The sequence below is a fragment of the Phoxinus phoxinus genome (genome assembly GCF_949152265.1).
Source record: "Phoxinus phoxinus genome assembly, chromosome: 1".
Classification (NCBI taxonomy): Eukaryota; Metazoa; Chordata; class Actinopteri; order Cypriniformes; family Leuciscidae; genus Phoxinus; species Phoxinus phoxinus.
In genome coordinates this window covers 14,257,785-14,277,792 of record NC_136876.1, presented here as the reverse complement: position 1 = coordinate 14,277,792, position 20,008 = coordinate 14,257,785, and the positions used below count along the sequence as shown (strand labels likewise).

The window sequence follows — 20,008 nt, the reverse complement described above, 5'->3', positions numbered from 1 at the left end:
AATACTGCATTAATGCAGAAATCAATTCCAATTTTTATAGCAAATTTTCTTCTGTAAAAAAAACTTGTTCATTTGTTTGCCAAATGTAAGTTTAATTAAAATATTGGGGGAAATATGATTAATTATCATGTAAACAAAGTCACAGTGAAAAAAAAATACACTTTTTTTCTCTTATTTTTGGGGTAAAATATTGGCTGGACATTTCTTTTGTGAAATTCACTCAAGAAAACAGGAAGATAAAAACAAACCAGAGTGTTTGTCCATTTAAAAAGAGCCGTACATGAGAGATGCGTATTATGGAGAACAGCTGAGAAAAATGCTCTTAGTGGTTGTTAGCATGCTGTTATGCGGTTGCTAGGGAGTTCAGGGTGGTTGCTAGGCAGTTGCTTACTGGTCCAAGTCGAAAGAGTCCACCCCCAAATCTCTATGATATTCTAGTCTTTAGAGATGACTCGGTCTCTTTTTCAGGGTAACTATGTGTTTTTTTTCACCAGTTTAACTACATGCCAGGCAAAAAGATCATCATATGTCTTATAAAAGTAATAACACACATCCCCTCAACAATCTACATAATTGAGGTATCATTCACAGTACAAATGGTGTGAAGTGAGCAATGAGCCACAGCTCAATAAGCAATAGTAATAGGGATGTGTCTTAGCAAACACCACTAATTTAAATAATAATATTAATAACAACAACAAAAAAAGGTTACAACATAAGGAGAGAAAAATTATGGGAGTTAAATTATTTACTGAAACAGAACCACACCCCCTTCCTTCTGTACAACATACGTGTGTTTGAGCAGAGAGGAGGGAGGAGAGAGAGAGAGAGAGAGAGAGGGGGGGGGGGTAATTATCATTGGAGGTAAGCAGCAAACAACAGCATGCTGTCAGACGAGACAAAAAAACACATGACCTGCGAAAACAAAACATTTCTCACCGCCCGCGTGTGTGTGTGTTGGTGTGAGCTTATCTTTCAGACTGGCTGATGCTTCAAGGTATCTGTATTCATTTTGCATCAGTATTAGTGCCCCGAGAGATGTGTGCCTGTGTGTGTGTGTGTGTGTGTCCAAAGCTGGTGAGTGCAAGTGTGTGCATGTGCCTTATTTCAAGCTGCAGACGCTGCATCACCATCCTTGTGTTAGCAGGTGTTAGAGACTTTGTGCTTAGCATGTGTATATGCAAACATCTCCCAGCATGCATCAATGTACACTGCCTCCCCTCTGTGCTTAACTGTACTAGCAAAGAGCATGTTTGCATTATTTGCAGAGCATCTGTACACCTATGTGCACACTCCATCTTTCTAATAGAAAACATGGCCGGTACAAAGATCCAGCATGCACAGCACTCCGTATAACGAGAAGCTAACGAGCGTGCGCGACCACACACTTTCTGTCTTACCGTCCTGCAGAACATGTCAGCGCAGGCCCGCAACCTGCGGTTCCGTTCCTCGCCGCTCACCCAGTCCCGGTCGATAACTGTTCCGCACCCCAGACTCTCCCAGCGTACCTCGTCCTATCCGTCTAACCCTCACCAGCTCCGCTTAAAACCCAACACCTTCCCAATCCTGGCCCGAGATCAAACTCTAACAGCGTAAAAGGATCCAGAACTGGGCCGCCCATATGGCCCACTCTTTGCCGCTCCCATTTGCTGATGGCATGAGCTGCCCTTGTCTGGCTGTTAGTAGATCACGTGGGATAGGGAGGGTTTTACTTGGCCCAGCTTCACCATCTTTAACTGTTACTGTCCCCAGATTGGCGCAGATGGCACCAGATCTACTGACTCATATATTTCTGTCAGAATCCAAGCAGCAATGGAAGACCAAATCATTTGGTATTTGTAAACGGTTATTCTTGGAATCTTTCCACAGATACTCCACAGAAGTTCAGATTTGCTTTATGCGATATTCATGAGCAGGTGATATCTCAAAATGGGACTGTACCTGGTTGCTTATGTTGGTCTTCCTTAGGGACACATCTTGATGTTCAGGCACATGACCAGAGGCTCCGAGAGACTGACGGCCATTTACTGCAACATAGAGGCAGAAAGTGAGTCTTCATTAACTCATAGGTTTCCCTCACATATGTTCAAAAGTTGGTGTGCGATAGTGATTAAATTTCAAGACTGATAACCAGATGGTTGCTTGTTTAATCTCAGAAATAATCTCATGGGCCCTGCAGCCAATCACAAGGGGGATCTGTAGGGGGATGGTTCCTGTAAGGGAACTCTGAGATTCCTGAAGTGAGGGGTTTGCTAACTTTTTTAGGCTAGAACCCAACTAGAAAGGTATAAAGATGCGGTCACATTTTTTTGTTGCCATATTTGCAAAATCCAGTCATTTGAAAAGTAAACAGGATTGGTGTGAGGGTGGCTAAGGGAACAAAAAGGGGAAAAAAGCATTGCAGTAAATCGCGCTGATTAAATCTAACCATCGCTTATCATATCACGTCAAACCGCGCAAATTATAATTTGTAAATTGTTAATGTTAACAACATCAGCATTGCGTGAATACATTTGATGCCCTTCCGATATTTATTCTTGTTTTTGCATGGGTCCGGTTGCAGTCTCTTTTTTTCTGTAGCCACTCCAAAGTCCAAAGTCTTTTGCGTTTTACAATGGGTGAATTTCCAGTTGTCACTGGTAATTGTCGTTTTGAACCTTTCTGGATCCGCCATCAATTTAATACCTTTAATTATATCAAGTGCTGTGAGAAAAGGCTATAAATCTCCACCTCCAACACCCTCACACGCAATATAGCCTAGCCGAGACTCCTTCTTTATGTGTACAGATGTGACGTAATGACGCAAAGACATGCTCAAATTTCCCACGGAAAGCCACCAGTACCACTGGAATTAAAAACATTATTATAAGCTTACCGTTTTGAATCAAGCTAAGGCAAGCAGATAGTTTGAACACTGGCTAGTTATGTACTTGCTCAAAAATGTATTTGCGATAATTTTTAACTCCAAAAAGTTACAGACTGGAGCTTTAAGATGCGTTTTGGTCGATCGGATCACAAGTGGACGGTGCTAAATTGTGTAAATGGGGTCTAAAACGTTTTGAGCTTGCCCACTTTCAGTGAAAGTCGAAAATACATTCAACTAGATTGCTTTCCTAGTGCAAATTCTCATGTGGTCGAATGTGTTTGAACAGCCACAAAAGGCCGCCTACTCTCTGCCTACTGACTTAATGCGTAAACATTATGGGAATCGCGCTAGCCAGACGGGATTTAAACTTTGAGGGCTGAAGACCCAAGTTTGGTTTGAAGACGAAAAACGTACCAAGCACAACGTTCTCTCATCATTCCTGATTTCTAATAATTTCAGAGCAGAAATGAAAGCTGCTGTTCTCTGTGTTTTTCCGTCGTCTCCGGGCGTGTACACATGTAAATTGTGCGAGTTTATTTTTTCCATTGGATCGAAAGATCTGAAAAAATATATATAATATTTCCCGCCCATAGACCCTCCCTTTGAAGAAATCAGGACAGAAGTGGTTGAAAGTGGACAAAAGAGACGGATTAAAACACCAGGTGTACACAGGAATACGTCTCCCTCGTCTACTTGTGATCTGATCAACCAAAACGCACTTTCCTGCCGAGTTGATATCTAAACTTAATTAAACTCACCTACCAGCAACTTTCTAATAATTCTTTCTAATAAAACTTTCTACATTGACTAGTTTGTTCAAAGCCCCTTTCACACAGAGATTCTGGAAAATACACGGATAATATTTGTCCCGGGATCGTTTGATTTTGGTTCATTCACACTGCCAGTGATTTTCCCGGGATCTGTGAGTGCGTTCACACACATCCCGGTAAGATCCCGTAAAGACACGTGACGTCAGGATGAGACGTGTAATGTACGCGTCGAAAACATGAACACTAACGCATCGCGCACCGTTCCACAAAGCTGGCGAATTAACTCAGCTTTAGCGCGGATAGTAAGGAGCTGGTCTCTGCTTCGTTCCAGTTTGCAGACATTTTTTTGTTCTTTCTTTGTTGATGACGAACACAAATTTTGCGTCATCACTACGACACACAAACCCCTTACGGCATTGATCCTGGCTTTTGTTCACACATGGCGCGTTCCGGGACTGATCCCGGCAATGTTAAAGGTCCCCAACCCGGCCGGCATCAATCCCGGGACGTGTTTGCGTTCACACAGAAGGCACTCTGGCAATTTCGCGGCAATTTCCCGGGATCAACGCGCTGTGTGAAAGGGGCCCAAGTGTGTTTGATTAGGGTTGGAGCTCTGTGGACCTCGGGGGCCAGAGTTGAGAACCCCTGTTTTAGACAGTAGTCTGTATTTTGGAATGGAGCTTGTTCTATGTTTTCATCAGCCTATGCGAGCAGTGACTCGTGCGCACTGACTTAATAAACCCTTATTGACACTATGCTGAAGCTAACGTGCAAGATAATACATTATGTCCAAATGGTATTCATATCACCGAGTCTGGCCCCATGGCCCACAGATGGCTAACGTTCAGCTCTCGCAAAGGCTGAACAGCCTTGTGTGTGCGTGTTCACTGACTGTGAGTGATTATTATGATGGAGGCTGTGGCACTATGTTGTTCTTCTTTGAGCTGTCCCTCTCCCTCCCTCAGGGCTGAAGAAACACACACAGTCAGGGCATTAATGAGCCAGCCTTCCCTGATATAAGCACTGACATCCAGCATTTGATAAACAGACTACACACTCTCCTGAAATGCTGGGACATTCTTTATCTCACTGCTGTTCCCATGTCTCTGATTCTTAGCCTGTTATCTTCCAACACGTCTTGTATTTAAACCTTTGTCAACCTCTTTGTGCCTCTCTCCACCATGTCCTCTATCTTTGTAAACCTTTTTCCATAATCTCCTCTCCCTTGACCTGTCAACATGTCCTCACCCACTCCGTCTTCTCCCAACATTTCAGTCCACCATGTATTATTCTTTCTTTGTCTCTGTTCACATTTTCTCTCCACAGCTCTATCACATTCCCCTTCTATTTCTACCTCTGTCCACCATGACCTTTTCTAATATAATATTCTAATTGGCCCCCAAAATGAATATGTGTCCCACCAAAGCTTTATTTGATCATTTGATTTGATTTCTGAGATTACTGCTATGCTTGTAATGGTGGCATGGCACACTTGTTGCCATGTAGAGCTGTAGAGCTGTCAAATCCCTTTAAAAAAAAAATCAAACTTCTAACTTCACATTCTCTATCTCTGTATCAAATGCCCATTAAAAATGCCCATTAAAAAAACATCCCAATGATCTTAAGTGGATTTACTCTTTTAAATTAGTCATAAAACATAATTGCTCCTAGCAACAGGTGCATAAGGGCTAGCTAGCATGTTATCTTAGCATAGCGTCAAAACACTACAATTTATTACATTAATACCATGTTTGTTCCAAACTCACAATACAACGTCAGTCGAGTGTTTGAAATAACTTCCTTCTGTGACCTTAATATCACAGAATGTAGCAGAACATGTGTTATTTTATAGCATTCGATACAATAACAAAGGCTGTGCCAATTAGCATTGCATTAAATATAGTTTATTCTTATGAAATTGTGTGCTGTGTGTGGATGACCGTGTTCCTTTACCTGGGTCCAGGAAAACCCCTGTTCTGTCCACCATGTTCTCTCCTTACATTTTTATCCAGTGCAATTTAAAATTAAAACGTTTGCCTTTAACTGTTAATTGTCAAAGCAGGTAATGATAAAGTTATGAACACATTTAGATCATCTTAAAATGGTAAAATCTTGATATATTGGTCTGAGTATGTCATTGCATGATTTAGCGATACATTTACAGTATTTTCTTTAGCAATAACATAATTGTGTTTGTCAACGTTTCATTGGGTTATCTCTTGACTATAAGATGCAAACTGAAAAACGGTGGAAGCTGTAAACTCTGTACAATAAAAGCTATTGTATTCAATTGAAAATCAATATTGTTTCCAAGCTCTTATGGAAATATTACCTGAGTGTCGGTGAGACCCTGTAGCTTTTGAGATGGTGGTGGATGTGCTTGGCCGTTCCCACGTTGTCTCTAACACAAACACAGGCATTTTAATATTATTTACAGATGCCCCACTCATATTGGTAGTGCTTACTAGTTTTGATTGCTCAACATTAGGTTTAGGACGGTACACATAAATTGTCTTTCTGTCTTTGAGCTGCCATATTACTGTTTCTGATTAAATAAAACTAAAGGTCTTTTTCAATCAAGAATATCCCTCATAGTCGGCCCAAGTTGGGGGCAGTTACTGAATAACATTGCAAAAACAATTTTTGTTTTTTTTCACAGCCATGGCTGAAAATTGTTACCATGTTTTTTTACTTACATAGTCGCCCCATGTTTCCTGTGAGTCAAGATGGATTTTTTTATGCTAACTCTTGCAAAACAGCATCCCTCATTCCAAGCACTCAGTCAAAAACGATTTTCCCACACAGAAACATTCTTGTGCAAACATCATTTTCTAATCAGCCTCAGATAGGCCATCCAGGGCTGTACAGCAGTGGTTCTCTGTCTGTTGTGATAGGGTCATGATCCACAGAAAAAAGCAATGCTAACTGCATAAAAAAAAAAAAAGAGGTTATATAATTGTACATAATCAGGATAACACCGATTTAAAAACTTCTAAAAGTGAAAATAAACTGCTGCCCATAAATTTGGTTGTTGACGTTAATGGTTGTGTCTCCAATCAAATGCTATGGTATTTTCCGGCAAATTATTATAACTAATTTTATTACTTATAACTAAAATAAAAATTTTGACCCAGTGTTTGTTCTATGTGTAAATCACATTTCTTTTTCCTATTCAGCCTATGTCATGTTAATAATTGTGTATATATTATTGGGCCTATGAAGTTCATTGTATTGTTATTAAATGTAATTAAAGCAGAACTTTTTATATTTTCAATTGATTCTTTAGTGTGTAATGTTGCGGTTTGAGCATGAAAAAGGTCTGCAAAGTAACAAAGTCACTCCAGAGGTAGCCATATGCACTCCCTGAAACGCCTCTATTGTAGCCTTGCGCTTTCTTCCGGGAATGCACACGTCACAATATTTGAAAATTTGGCAATTAAACAATTCCCACCCAAGTAGGGATGAACGATATATATATATATATATATATATATATATATATATATATATTTTTTTTTTTTATTCTTTCAGTTGTTAACACATGAAGTGCGGGTGGCATGAATTCAGTTGATGCGGTCTTTAGCTTCAAATAAAAATTCTACAATTATTTTAGAGATTCTTGGATTCAAGTTATTTTATCATCCATTTGATGAAATGTACAGATTAAAAAAAAATAATTTAAAATTATTTAATATACAAGTGTCATGCTTGTCATTTAAGACATCAATTACTGATTTGTTTATTCATAAACTGAAGTAACATCAAGTTGTCTGAGTATTCTACTTTTCCTTTTATTAATATGACAACAGTGCCCCCACTAAATAAATATAACATTTTAACGACCAGGCACTAGGACCTGGAGGAGGCTTCTGCTGCTATGGAGGCTGCTGCACAAACTACAGAGTGACTGTTAACGGCGAGTATCGCACAACGCGTCCTTCTGTACTGGCATTCATAAATTTGCTAAATAAAGGGGGTGAGGCCTAGGCCTAACTAGCGGTTATGTTGACCAATCACAACACACTGATCCAGCCGACCAATCAGAGCACACTGCACTTTTCGGAAGGAGGGGATTTATAGAGACAGGAACTAAACATAGCGTTACTGACAGACTGGGGAAAGAGGTGCTGCAACAATGTAAAATATCTAAAAAATTATGTTTTTTATTATTTCAAGCATGAAAACCTATACTAGTAGACCCCAAAAACAAAAGCAAGACTTTGAAAAAGGGCATAATGTCCCCTTTTAATTATTTCCAATATAAATATGGCTCCTGAATCAAAACCAGCTGAGAACCACTGATATATTAACAGTTCTGACAAGCTCCCATGGAAATTTGATAACACAATTTGATGCCCAAAATATATAGTACATGTTAAAATTAGCGCAGGTCTAATTTAGTTGCTCAAATAAGAGCCAGTCCTTAATAGACTATACAGCATTTCCTTATTTTTCAGCAAAGAGAAACAAAGCATAATAATAGAGAGAAAGTGTTTACAGTGGGAGAACAGCAGCACATGGTTACGGCGCTGTACAAACAGATCGCCTCTGGACAGTTCTGCCAGTGTTTACAGGGCAGTCATAGTTTAGTGGCAGACTGTTAGAGAATAATGCTGGGTGCCAGCTCAGAATGAACAGAAATGCACAGCACATGTTTACATAAGATCATTGAACAGTAAAGTTTAACCTTCACAACATCCAGTTATCTGAAGAGCAAAAACAACATCAGGATATAATATCAAATCCCAAACGAAAGGGCTAGTAGTCGCACCAATGTGTCAAGGTTCGGCTTTGGGGGAAAATATTCGCTGAACATGCCTTTATACAGTTTGTGTGTCTTTCTATCCATCTGGTCTTTATCCTGCATTATACGAAATGTCCTTTGGCTTCTGAACTTCTAAATTGCTGATAGTTAGCATGACTAAACCGCCATGAATTCAAAATTCACTTCAATTACGCTTCAGTGGAAAACAAGAGGTCATTGCAGCTTTATACGTCCCAGGCAGCGAGCTTGGGCCTTGTCAGAAAAGAGGAAGAAGAAAGATGAAAACAGTATGTGATCAGATTAATCCAGATCAGCTTGATTCGTCCCTCTTCAGATGAATAGGCTATAAAGATGATGGAGAATGCTAATGAAGTTTTCCAGCCTGTGGCGCCGTACGAGGAAGAACTGGATTCTATGATTACACAACAACATTCTGAGATACCTTATCAACGTTTCGCATTTTTATCAGGCAACGCACGCATGTAAAAAGAAGCCTGAGGGTATATGAATGAATCACTGTGGCTTGTACCACAGCAGCAGTGAAAAGACCAATAAATGAGATAAATTTGGAAAGGGCAATGAATTTAGCTCGGAGCTTTTTTACTTTTATATACTGTACTGTACCATTCATGTCACGTGCGCAGGTGTCAGAAATGCTGGTCATTTGTTTCAGACTAACTGAAATCGTGATAGTATACAGTAGGATGCCATCACTATACCATGCTACAAACCCTGACTGGGATTCTCAAAGCACAGAACATTGGTAGCACATACATAGTGTTTTTATCTCTATACGGCACATTGCCCAAAAGCATAATTTTCCCCTTAAGCATCAGTTTATCAGCAACATAAAAGATACGCTGGCAAAAGTCGCAGTGTTATCAGGAAAACCAGTACTTTTTTTGTAAGGAATGCTGCTTCATTTTACTATAGAGAATCCAAAAACAATAATCCAATTCAGAAAAAGAAACAAATAAATTGATTCAACTTGCTATTTCATAAAAGAACATTTCAAAAAGACATTTCAAACCCGTGTTTTGGCCACAAATGCCTTCCTCCAAACAAACACAAATTGTCTCAAGAAAAAGGTTCTCACACAAGAGAGAGCCTTTTCTTGTGAGAAACTTTTTCCTGAGTATTACTAGAATTATTAGAATTGTACTGTCTTTTTGAACTGTTATGTTATGAACCATTTGAAGGCTTTTGTGTTTTTCATTGTTAATTTTTCTCTACAAAAGACCACCTTTGAATGAATAAATAAACAGAACTCCTTTGTTTTTGTTTGTCTCTTAAAACAGTTTTAGAGATTCAGCGAGCCTAATCCAAGAAGGGACAAGAAAAAAGCTTTGGCAGCTTGTGTTTATACATTTGTACAGTATGTATCTGAATCTGACTGCTAGCTTGAACACTCACTGTCAGTAATACTAAAAACATTTTGAGTAAAAAAAAAAAGAAATAGCAGCTTCCATAAGAATAGGCTACTGCTCAAACTCTAGACAGTCAAAACAAGCTTACTGACACACTCAAAGACACAGAGGACATCAGTAATAATACCTTTAGTGCTTGGGTTGACATAGTATTTCCGTCCCTCAGGTGATCTGTAGCTTTTCCAACCCACAGGAAGAGACGCATTCTCGATTTCCTCTGTTGGCATGCAGCAGACTTCTGGCTTCTGCTACAGAAACAAGCAGCAACAAGATGCAAAGATATAAATATTAACAGATATAAATATTTATAATAAGCTATAGCTTGACATAACCTATCTGAGCGCGTTCACCCGAATCGCATGCACAACAAAAGCCGTGCCGCGTGAGTAACTCTGTTTTTCGTCTTATATTGCGCAAAACTGTCAAATACACTCAAGCTTTACATAAATACAATCATTTATATGTTAGTGAATGTAGTTCGGATGCGTGTCAGAATATTATGACATGCATACGTGTCAGACTGGTATAGCCTACACGCTTTCGGTCTTAAAGTGACAGGCAGCCTAATACATACATGGCCATGTCGTTAATGTCAGTCAAACAACAAAATACAAAGAGAAAATCACTCACTGGTCTTGACTGAATAACTTCAGTAACTTTAATAAGAATCAGTGTATATTTAATTCATACAGTGAAGTCTATGTGTTTTACATACAATTTCTCAGATGCTACTTTTAAATGACTGTAGCTGAAAAATTAAAGCATTTAATTTGAACTGTAGGCTATAGGCCTATTGTATTTGTCCTATTATTTGTCATTTGCATCTTTATCCTTCATTTTAATAACAAAGATAAAATGGTTAAATACAATAAATTGAAATAAGATGTTGGTCGTATCGCCCACCTTTGGTCTAAATGGTCTGTCATTGTTTTTCTTTTTTTCTTTACCTTGTCAGACTACATTTTAAAATAGGGAGATTTGTCTGGCTGTATTGCTCAATGACTTGCAAAATAGACTCAAAATCCAACATGAAAACGAATTTTTAAAAGATTGTGATCCTGCCTGAAAAAAATTGTATATGATATTTTTGCCATATCGCACACCTTTAGTGTATAATTTGTTTACCCGTTACGTAATGTGGAATTAGCCTCCACAATAAAAAATACATTCTTTTAAGCATTTAAATATTATTTTATTAAAACATTGTCAAACATTGTCTGCCTTGAATTTTTGTAAAAGGACTCTCATGTGGAATTATATACCAGTTCTCCTGTGTCTGGTTAATATAGCTTGTTTGCTCCTGTGTATTTATAGCCTTGTGTTTCTTTTCAGTTTAGTCAAGTATTGATTTTGTTCTGATGCCAAAGCTGTTAGGTTTGACTACTCCTGATATGAGGATTATCTTCTTTGTTTTTGTTTATAAATAAAGTTTTATCCACCAAGCACCCACCAAGGACCCAAGCCAGAGCCCACTGTAGATTCAGAGCCTGAGCCAGCCCCAATGTCTGTCCCATTAGGCATTTCGAGGGCATGTAATCCCACACATCCTCCAGCTGAGTATGCTGAGCTGAGTCCCCACTGACGTACTATTAGATGAGATGGATGATGTTTTGTGGTCTACAGTCCACACTGATGCCTTCCAGTCTTCTGTCTCCTTCGTTGTTACTGGTCCCGCGCAGCTCCAAGTCTCCTTTATCGCAGCTGGCCCGCCCAGCTCCAAGTCTCCTTCGTCACGTTCCGCCCATCTCCAAGTCTCCTTCGTCACCACTGGTTCTGCCCATCTTTAAGTCTCCTTTGTCGCCACTGGTTCTGCCCATCTTTAAGTCTCCTTCGTTGCTAATGGTTCGGCCCATCTTCAAGTCTCATTCGTTGCTAATGGTTCCGCCCATCTCCAAGTCTCCTTTGTCGCCACTGGTTCTGCCCATCTTTAAGTCTCCTTCGTCGCCACTGGTTCTGCCCATCTTCAAGTCTCCTTTGTCGCCACTGGTTCTGCCCATCTTTAAGTCTCCTTTGTCGCCACTGGTTCTGCCCATCTTTAAGTCTTCTTTGTCGCCACTGGTTCTGCCCATCTTTAAAGGATTAGTTCACTTTTAAAATGAAAATTCTGTCATCATATACTCACCCTTAAGTTGTTTCAAACCTGTATGAATTTCTTTCCTCTGCTGAACACAAAGAAAGATATTTAGAAGAATGTCAGTAACCAGACAGTTTTTGTTTCCCAATGACTGCCATAGTATATTTTTTTCCTACTATGGCAGTCATTGGGAACCAAAAACTGTCTGATTACTGACATTCTTCTAAATATCTTCCTTTGTGTTCAGCAGAGGAAAGAAATTCATACAGGTTTGAAACAACTTAAGGGTGAGTATATGATGACAGAATTTTCATTTTAAAAGTGAACTAATCCTTTAAGTCTCCTTTGTCGCCACTGTTTCTGCCCATCTTTAAGTCTCCTTTGTCGCCACTGGTTCTGCCCATCTCCAAAGTCTCCTTCGTTGCCAATGGTGCGGCCCAACTTTAAGTCTATTTTGTCGCCACTGGTTCTGCCCATCTTTAAGTCTCCTTCATTCACCGCTGGTTCCGCTCATCTCCAAGTCTCCTTCGTTGCTAATGGTTCCGCTCATCTCCAAGTCTCCTTCGTTGCTAATGGTTCCGCTCATCTCCAAGTGTCCTTCGTTGCTAATGGTTCCGCTCATCTCCAAGTCTCCTTCGTTGCTAATGGTTCCGCTCATCTTCAAGTCTCCTTCATTCACCGCTGATTCCGCTCATCTCCATGTCTCCTTTGTCGCTAAGGGTTCTGCCCAGCTCTAAGTTTCCTTCGTCGCTAATGGTTTATTGTCTCCCATCTATATCTCTCTCCCTTCTCCTCTGCCAAAGCAATCAAGTTCGGCCTCACCCTCGCTGTCTCCCTTCAGCCTCTTGGCTCCGCATTCTGTGGTTCTGCCCTGCTGCCCTGATCCACTTTGGGCTTTCTGGTCTCCAGCTCCGCCCTGGTATTGTCGATCCCCTGGCTTTACCTTGGGCATCTGAGCCCTGAACTCCATCTCGGCCTGTCGACCCATCGGCTCCATGCCCCCACCGGCTTCACCCTGCTCTGCCGAGCCCACGTTTCCACCTCGGTCCCACAAGCTTGAGGTGGAGAGCTTCGTCTTCATCCCCTCAGCTCTGCGGGGAGACCCTTGCCTTTCATCTCAGTTTTGTTGTCCTTGTGCTGGTGCCAAAGCTGTTATGTTTCACTACCCCTGGATGTGGAAAATCTTTGTTTTGTTTATAAATAAAGTTCTATATCTGCTTCTGGATCAACCTCCCCATCTCCTCTTCCTTTGCCTGATCTGACCTTACAGACATATTACTGGGAGATACTTTTTTTTTCTTACTTTTTTGACCATATAAATATTAATTAATTGTCTGGATTTACAGTGTTACAGTGTAAAATGTTTAATAATACATTTTAAAATGTTATATTAATAATAGGTCTCAACTGAAGAAGCAGCCATATGTTTAAGTCAACAACTGTGTTACTTGCATATGAATATTACCATATGGAGCTGTTCAGGAAAGCTTTTTTTCATTTTTAGTGCAGCAATTAAACAGTGTTTCAAAAAAGAATGAACACTGGCCATCTCAGCACAGAGCCACTCATAGAATAAGGCAAAAAGATATTAAGGGCTAATAGCATTTTACAGCAGCAGTCAGTGAGGACCACTGTGGCCTGATCCCTCTTTTGATGCATAACATAAAAGAGATTCCACGCCCTCTCCGTCCACCCCCACTTTTCTCTCTGTCTGAACCTCTCTACCTACATCTGTCCCTTTATCTGCCTCATCTACTAAGTCTGTGAAGGAAGCACAGAAAGTGGAGGTTTTCTCATGAAGAACCTTTTGTTCCATGCCACAAGCTATCATTTTAGTGAAACCAAGGGAAAAGGGAAGTATCCATCAGCAAAAGCAAATAAAAAGCATTCAACTGGCCGCTATAGTTGACAGAATTTAATTACAAACGTTTTTCAGGATATCAGATAAGAAAATTACTTTAGAGAAAGTCATTTTTCTTTTTTCAACTTTGTAATTGAACATTGTGGTTGTTTAAGGAAGGGGTTTTCAAATCTTTTGATGACAAAACATTCAAATGCTGATGCATAAAAACCCATTTATACAGTGTAGCGTTGTTTTCTATGCAGTTTTTTTTAAAGGAATAAATTATTATATTATATATTGAAATTACCTTTTCAACTTTGTAATTGAACATTATCTCAATGATGGATCAGTAACGGTTCCTGATCCTCCAGAGCGACACGGCAGTAATGAAAGGGAAAGCATGCACTTTATTACAGTTCATTGAATGAAAATAAAGTTTACAAGTTTATTAAGTACCCCTTTATTAAGACTAGGCACAATATAGTCTGTATATATTTGTTTACTGTTAGTGTTTTTGTGTAATTCTCTGTGAATGTTGATGATAATTAGAGAGAGAGTTTACGGATAAGAATTTAATGCGCACTTGTACTGTATTCAGCTCTTACGGTGATTTTCTGGGCGCTTCATCTTTTGATGTACAATAAACTTCGAAAAAACTCATCAGTAAAGTTTTGGCCATCATTCTGATGGGGTCCGTTACAACAGGCTTGTACTAATTGTGGATAAAAGTAAGATGACCGCATAAGTTATGACTGTAATAAAACTTGTCACGGAACACACACAGGAGAGAGAGATCCAATTGCAGTATTTATTTAAAGGGTAATCCGTACTCACAATCAGTCCAGGCAAGGGTCGAAATCAAAAGGCAGTCCAAAGAACACAAGACAGACATGAACCACAGGAACGGAAGTCTGGGGACAATATACAAGGACTCCGTGACAAACACTGAAACAGACAGGGTATATATACACAAGTGCAAACAAGGTGACGAGAAACAGCTGAAGGAAATGAACAATCAGTGACAGACAGGATTATGGGAAATGTAGTGAAAATGCCTAGACACCGTGAAAACTGAGACCTCTAGTGTTAAACTCAGGGAACCACCAGACACTGTGACATAACCTCCCCTCTACGGAGCGGCTACCAGACGCTCCAAGACCACAAGAAACAAACAAAACAAGAGTCCAGGCGGGAGGTGGAAAGGTGGAGGATCAGGGGGTGGGATGGGGGGCCAGGTCCATGGAGGGGAACAGGAACAAGGGGGAACGGCTTAAGCGGCAGCCAGGGCGAAACAGACAGTCCATCGGGCGGCCAGGGCGAAGCAGACAGTCCATCGGGCGGCCAGGGTGAAGCAGATAGTCCATCGGGTGGCCAGGGCGGAAACGACCCCTCGGGCGGCCACGGCGGTGAAGACCCCTCGGGCGACGACCAGGACGAAGACGACCCCTCGGATGGCCACGGCGGTGAAGACTCCTCGGGCAGCCACGGTGGTGAAGACCCCTCGGGCGGCCACGGCGGAGAAGACCCCTCGGGCGGCCACGGGGGAGAAGACCAGGGTGAAGACGACCACTCGGGCGACCATGGCAGAGACGAGAAGGGTGAAGACGACCACTCGGGCGGCCATGGCGGTGAAGACCAAGGCGGAACAGGAACAGACCCTGGCTCAGGAACTGGAACAGACACCACCGGCTCAGGAACTGGAACAGCAACAGACACCACCGGCTCAGGAACTGCAACAGACACCACCGGCTCAGGAACTGCAACAGACACCACCGGCTCAGGAACTGCAACAGCAACAGACACCACCGGCTCAGGAACTGCAACAGACACCACCGGCTCAGGAACTGGAACCGACACCAGCTCAGGAACGGCAACAGCAACGAGCACCGGCTCAGGAACAGACACGGGCACCGGCTCAGGAACAGACACGGGCACCGGCTCAGGAACAGACACGGGCACCGGCTCAGGAACAGACACGGGCACCGGCTCAGGAACAGACACGGGCACCGGCTCAGGAACAGACACGGGCACCGGCTCAGGAACAGGCTCGGCAGGCGTGACGTGAAGCTCGAGCGGGGCCGGCAGGGCAAGCAGCTCGGGCGGGGCCGGCAGAGCAAGCAGCTCGGGCGGGGCCGGCAGAGCAGCATGCCTAACCGGCGCGTCAGGGATGGCAGTCACCTCTGGGATGGTCTCTGGGTTAGGAACCACCGGATGGTCCGTTGAAGAGGCCTTTCTCCTTCTCCTCTTCCGTCTCCGGACCACCGGAATCGGAACCACCAGACCCGACTCAGGAACGGCAGACACTGGCTCCGGCTCTGGAAAGGCAGACACTGGCTCCGGCTCTGGAACGGCAGACACTGGCTCCGGCTCTGGAACGGCAGACACTGGCTCCGGCTCTGGAACGGCAGACACTGGCTCCGGCTCTGGAACGGCAGACACTGGCTCCGGCTCTGGAACGGCAGACACTGGCTCCGGCTCTGGAACGGCAGACACTGGCTCCGGCTCTGGAACGGCAGACACTGGCTCCGGCTCTGGAACGGCAGACACTGGCTTGTCCAGGATCCGAGCCAGATGCTCCAAATAGTCCATCATTGCCTTGGCGGCCCTACAAATGGGCATCTCTAGATCTGTCTCAAACTGGGCAGACGGGACGTTAACAGTCTCTGACTGGGCAGACGTGACGTGAACAGTCTCTGACTGGGAAGACGGGACGTGAACAGTCTCTGACTGGGAAGACGGGACGTGAACAGTCTCTGACTGGGAAGACGGGCTGTGTCTCCTCCTCCTCCTCCGTCCATGATGGCGTCTCGGTGGCATCGAACCTACCATCTCTGGGGAAGTTACCGTCTCCTGTACGAGCCTGGCGGCTATGGTCTCCTCATTCCTTCTAGTACACATTGAGAAATATGCCAATAAAGAAATCGAGGATCCTTCCTCCTTTCCCGGAGGGAAAATCTCGCCACGCGGTATCCACATACCGACCGGATCGTACTCGTACTGCTGGATCTATTTGTGACGGAGTCCTTCTGTCACAGAACACACACAGGAGAGAGAGATCCAATTGCAGTATTTATTTAAAGGGTAATCCGTACTCACAATCAGTCCAGGCAAGGGTCGAAATCAAAAGGCAGTCCAAAGAACACAAGACAGACATGAACAACAGGAACGGAAGTGTGGGGACAATATACAAGGACTCCATGACAAACACTGAAACAGACAGGGTATATATACACAAGTGCAAACAAGGTGACGAGAAACAGCTGAAGGAAATGAACAATCAGTGACAGACAGGATTATGGGAAATGTAGTGAAAATGCCTAGACACCGTGAAAACTGAGACCTCTAGTGTTAAACCCAGGGAATCACCAGACACTGTGACAAAACTAAACTATACCTGTTTTAACTGTTTACCTGTTTTTTACATTAACTGTGTATCAGACCTACGCTTTTTTTTTCCTCTTCAAAACTAGTACTCACATATAAATTTACATATTTGTAAAAATCGCAATAAAAGCATAGGATTTCTGACCTTTCGAGAAAACAGAACGAGATAGTAATATTTTGCAATTTGGTGAATGTGAAAAAAAAGTACAATGTAAAAATGTAAAAACTTCTTTCAACTTACAGTATTTTACAGTATTTTTTCCCCCATTTTAAATTGATACACAATCATACTCAAACATTGCCACACCAAATCACTGATTATGTTTTGATGTGATTATCCTATGATTATGTTATGTGTGTACTAATTATAAAGTTCAGTTTTACAAGGGACGACCCATTCCAAAACCAACAAATAGTGTAACCACCACATCCTAAATTTAGACTCAAAATTATTGTGATTTTCAGTGATCAACAGGCACTAAGCCAAGCATATTATTATAGCAGAAATCATAATTTGATATTGCCTCTGACTCCAGCTCTACTATTAGTATCCATAGAAACCAACTGGCCACATACAGTATCAATGACATTTAAATGAAACCAATAAAAAAAAAAAAAAGATTAACTCAATTCATAAGCTGAGCTGTATTCATTAGGGGCTACTAACATAACCCTCTCACAAATGTATGAGGGAATTTTTTTGGCCTAAATCCTAACAGAAGAGCCCTACTACTAGAGAAAACCAATGAACATGACTATAAACAAACCAGACTTCATTTGACGTAGGCTTTTTCTGTTCTCCTTCAAGACAAGAGGAGGATTTAAAGAGACAAGGGGGAAGGTCAACAGCAGGGGCTTGAGAATACAGACACTCTCAGAGATACAATGGCAAGGTCTGAAATGTGATACAATTATTGTTTTTTGACAGCACTTCATTGAGGAATATGAAGAAATGACTGAAATAAGTGAACACAGGCTTAGAGGGAGACACAAAGGAAATAATGAACGTTTATTTGCACATCCTATTTGTGTTGTTTTAGCAACCAACTCACTTAAGGAATTATATAAATCAGGTAAAGGCACAAATATGGGCAAAATATCAGTGCTGAACACAATTTAAACTATGAAATTCCTATATTCCGGGTTGGTTGAGAGTGAGGTTACACTCAAAAAAATAAATTGTTGAATGAACATGATTTAATCGTATCACCCATTATGCATCTAAGCAAGATTTGAATATTTTATTTGAACACAATATTGGTTTGTAAATTGAACATGATTGTAATATGTCAATGCAACTTCTTTGCAACTAATTGAATCAACATGTTTGTATTGTGTTAGACTAATCAAATGTATTCTCATTCACTCAAAGCACAGGAAAGCAAAAATCACCAAAGGAGAAAATCAAATTTTTAAGTTACCATTATGGAGATCAGTGTGTGTTTTAGTTGGGCTCTTCACCCTTAAATTATTAACTAAGTTTTGTTTGACTGCTGTACATAAGTTATAACAGCCAGATGAACAAATAGGAACGGTGATCTGATGGTGTTGGTTGTGTATTAACATAACCATTATTTCACAATCATTTAACCTGAATCACTGAACTCATATAGAGTCCAATTTATGAGTTAGGTTTAATTTATTAATTTTAGCTGCATAATAGGTTTAGCCTTTTCAATGAAATTAAAACGATCAAATCAATACAAATATATATATACACATTTCTTTTTTGGGCACACACAGACATCAAGAATCAGTGTATGAATCACAACAATGGTGACATTTATAAAGCATGTTGCAGTGCATTCTGTGTTGCACCAATCAAAACTCATTCATAGCTCCCATCATGCATTGCTGCATGAATAAATAATGAGCTTATGATCAGAGGTGATCTGTTTCTCACCATTGCTGAGATTCATACGTTAAATCTTGATGTCTGTGTGTGCCCAAAAAAGAAAAGTGTATATATATATTTTTATTTTTATTGATTTGATCGTTTTAATTTCATTGAAAAGGCTAAACCTAATATGCAGCGAAAATTAATAAATTAAACCTAACTCATAAATTGGACTCTATATGAGTTCAGTGATTCTGGTTAAATGATTGTGAAATAATGGTTATGTTAATACACAACCAACACCATCAGATCACCGTTCCTATTTGTTCATCTGGCTGTTATAACAGGTGTCCGCTCATTGTAATCACGCCACCGGCCCTCGGCCCTCGGCCTCGTCCTGCTCGCCACAATGTACATCCAATTTTACGAACATCTAAAACCCTGAACTGACTGCGCACAAGATGAGAACAACTTTACATGTTTTAACAGTTTAATTAATGTAAGTGCTTTTATAAAATGCTGAGCTTCACGGTTTAAGTTTTAAATGCCTTTAATCAACATTATGCTACAAATTCCATTGATTGAGCCTAGAATATTCCTTTTGGTAACATACAGAGGCATACACTCTTTAAAAACATAACAAAGCTCTTACCATAATATTTCAATTGAGCTTTTCCCAGCGATGTAAAAAGTAGTTCACTTTAAGTACGGCCCTGTGCACATCCAAGAGCCGTCCAAGTGTTTCAAAAAAGAGGCAGCCAAACTTCTCACACATGAAACTTCTCACTCCTTCATGCATCAAATGGCCTATGGTCAGAGCTAAAGACACAGAAAGAATGAACTAGCCTGAATATCACTTAGCACTTCTTTTTTTTCTCTTTTCAAGTTTCACAAAAAAGGGGTCAGACAAAAAATGTCTTGCTCTGGTTTCTGGGCTGGAGTGATTTCTGAAAGCCTTTGTTTGGGAGTTCCAGATGTAGGAGAACTAAAAGAGTCTAGTGCCGAAATCTGGCCGTTCTCTGAGGGCTGAGCAGCAGCACAA

The 20,008-nt window shown here is 41.2% G+C and overlaps 1 protein-coding gene across 2 annotated transcripts in view; it reads right to left on the bottom strand.

Moving 5' to 3' along the window:
- Positions 1-19,726, bottom strand: part of gas7a (growth arrest-specific 7a) — a 56,901-nt gene extending 37,175 nt beyond the window's left edge. Inside the window, exons 1-4 of one of the 2 annotated variants that reach the window (XM_079638500.1) lie at positions 19,619-19,726; positions 9,956-10,076; positions 5,969-6,037; positions 1,942-2,027 (exon numbers count right to left, since the gene is read on the bottom strand). In XM_079638500.1, coding sequence (XP_079494626.1) covers positions 1,942-2,027; positions 5,969-6,037; positions 9,956-10,076; positions 19,619-19,621 — 279 coding nt within the window. In that variant the 5' untranslated portion in view covers positions 19,622-19,726. Of the gene's footprint in view, positions 1-1,941; positions 2,028-5,968; positions 6,038-9,955; positions 10,077-14,579; positions 14,804-19,618 lie in introns of those variants that run through there. The other variant, XM_079638501.1, reaches the window with a different exon arrangement.
- Positions 19,727-20,008: the final 282 nt, after the last annotated feature.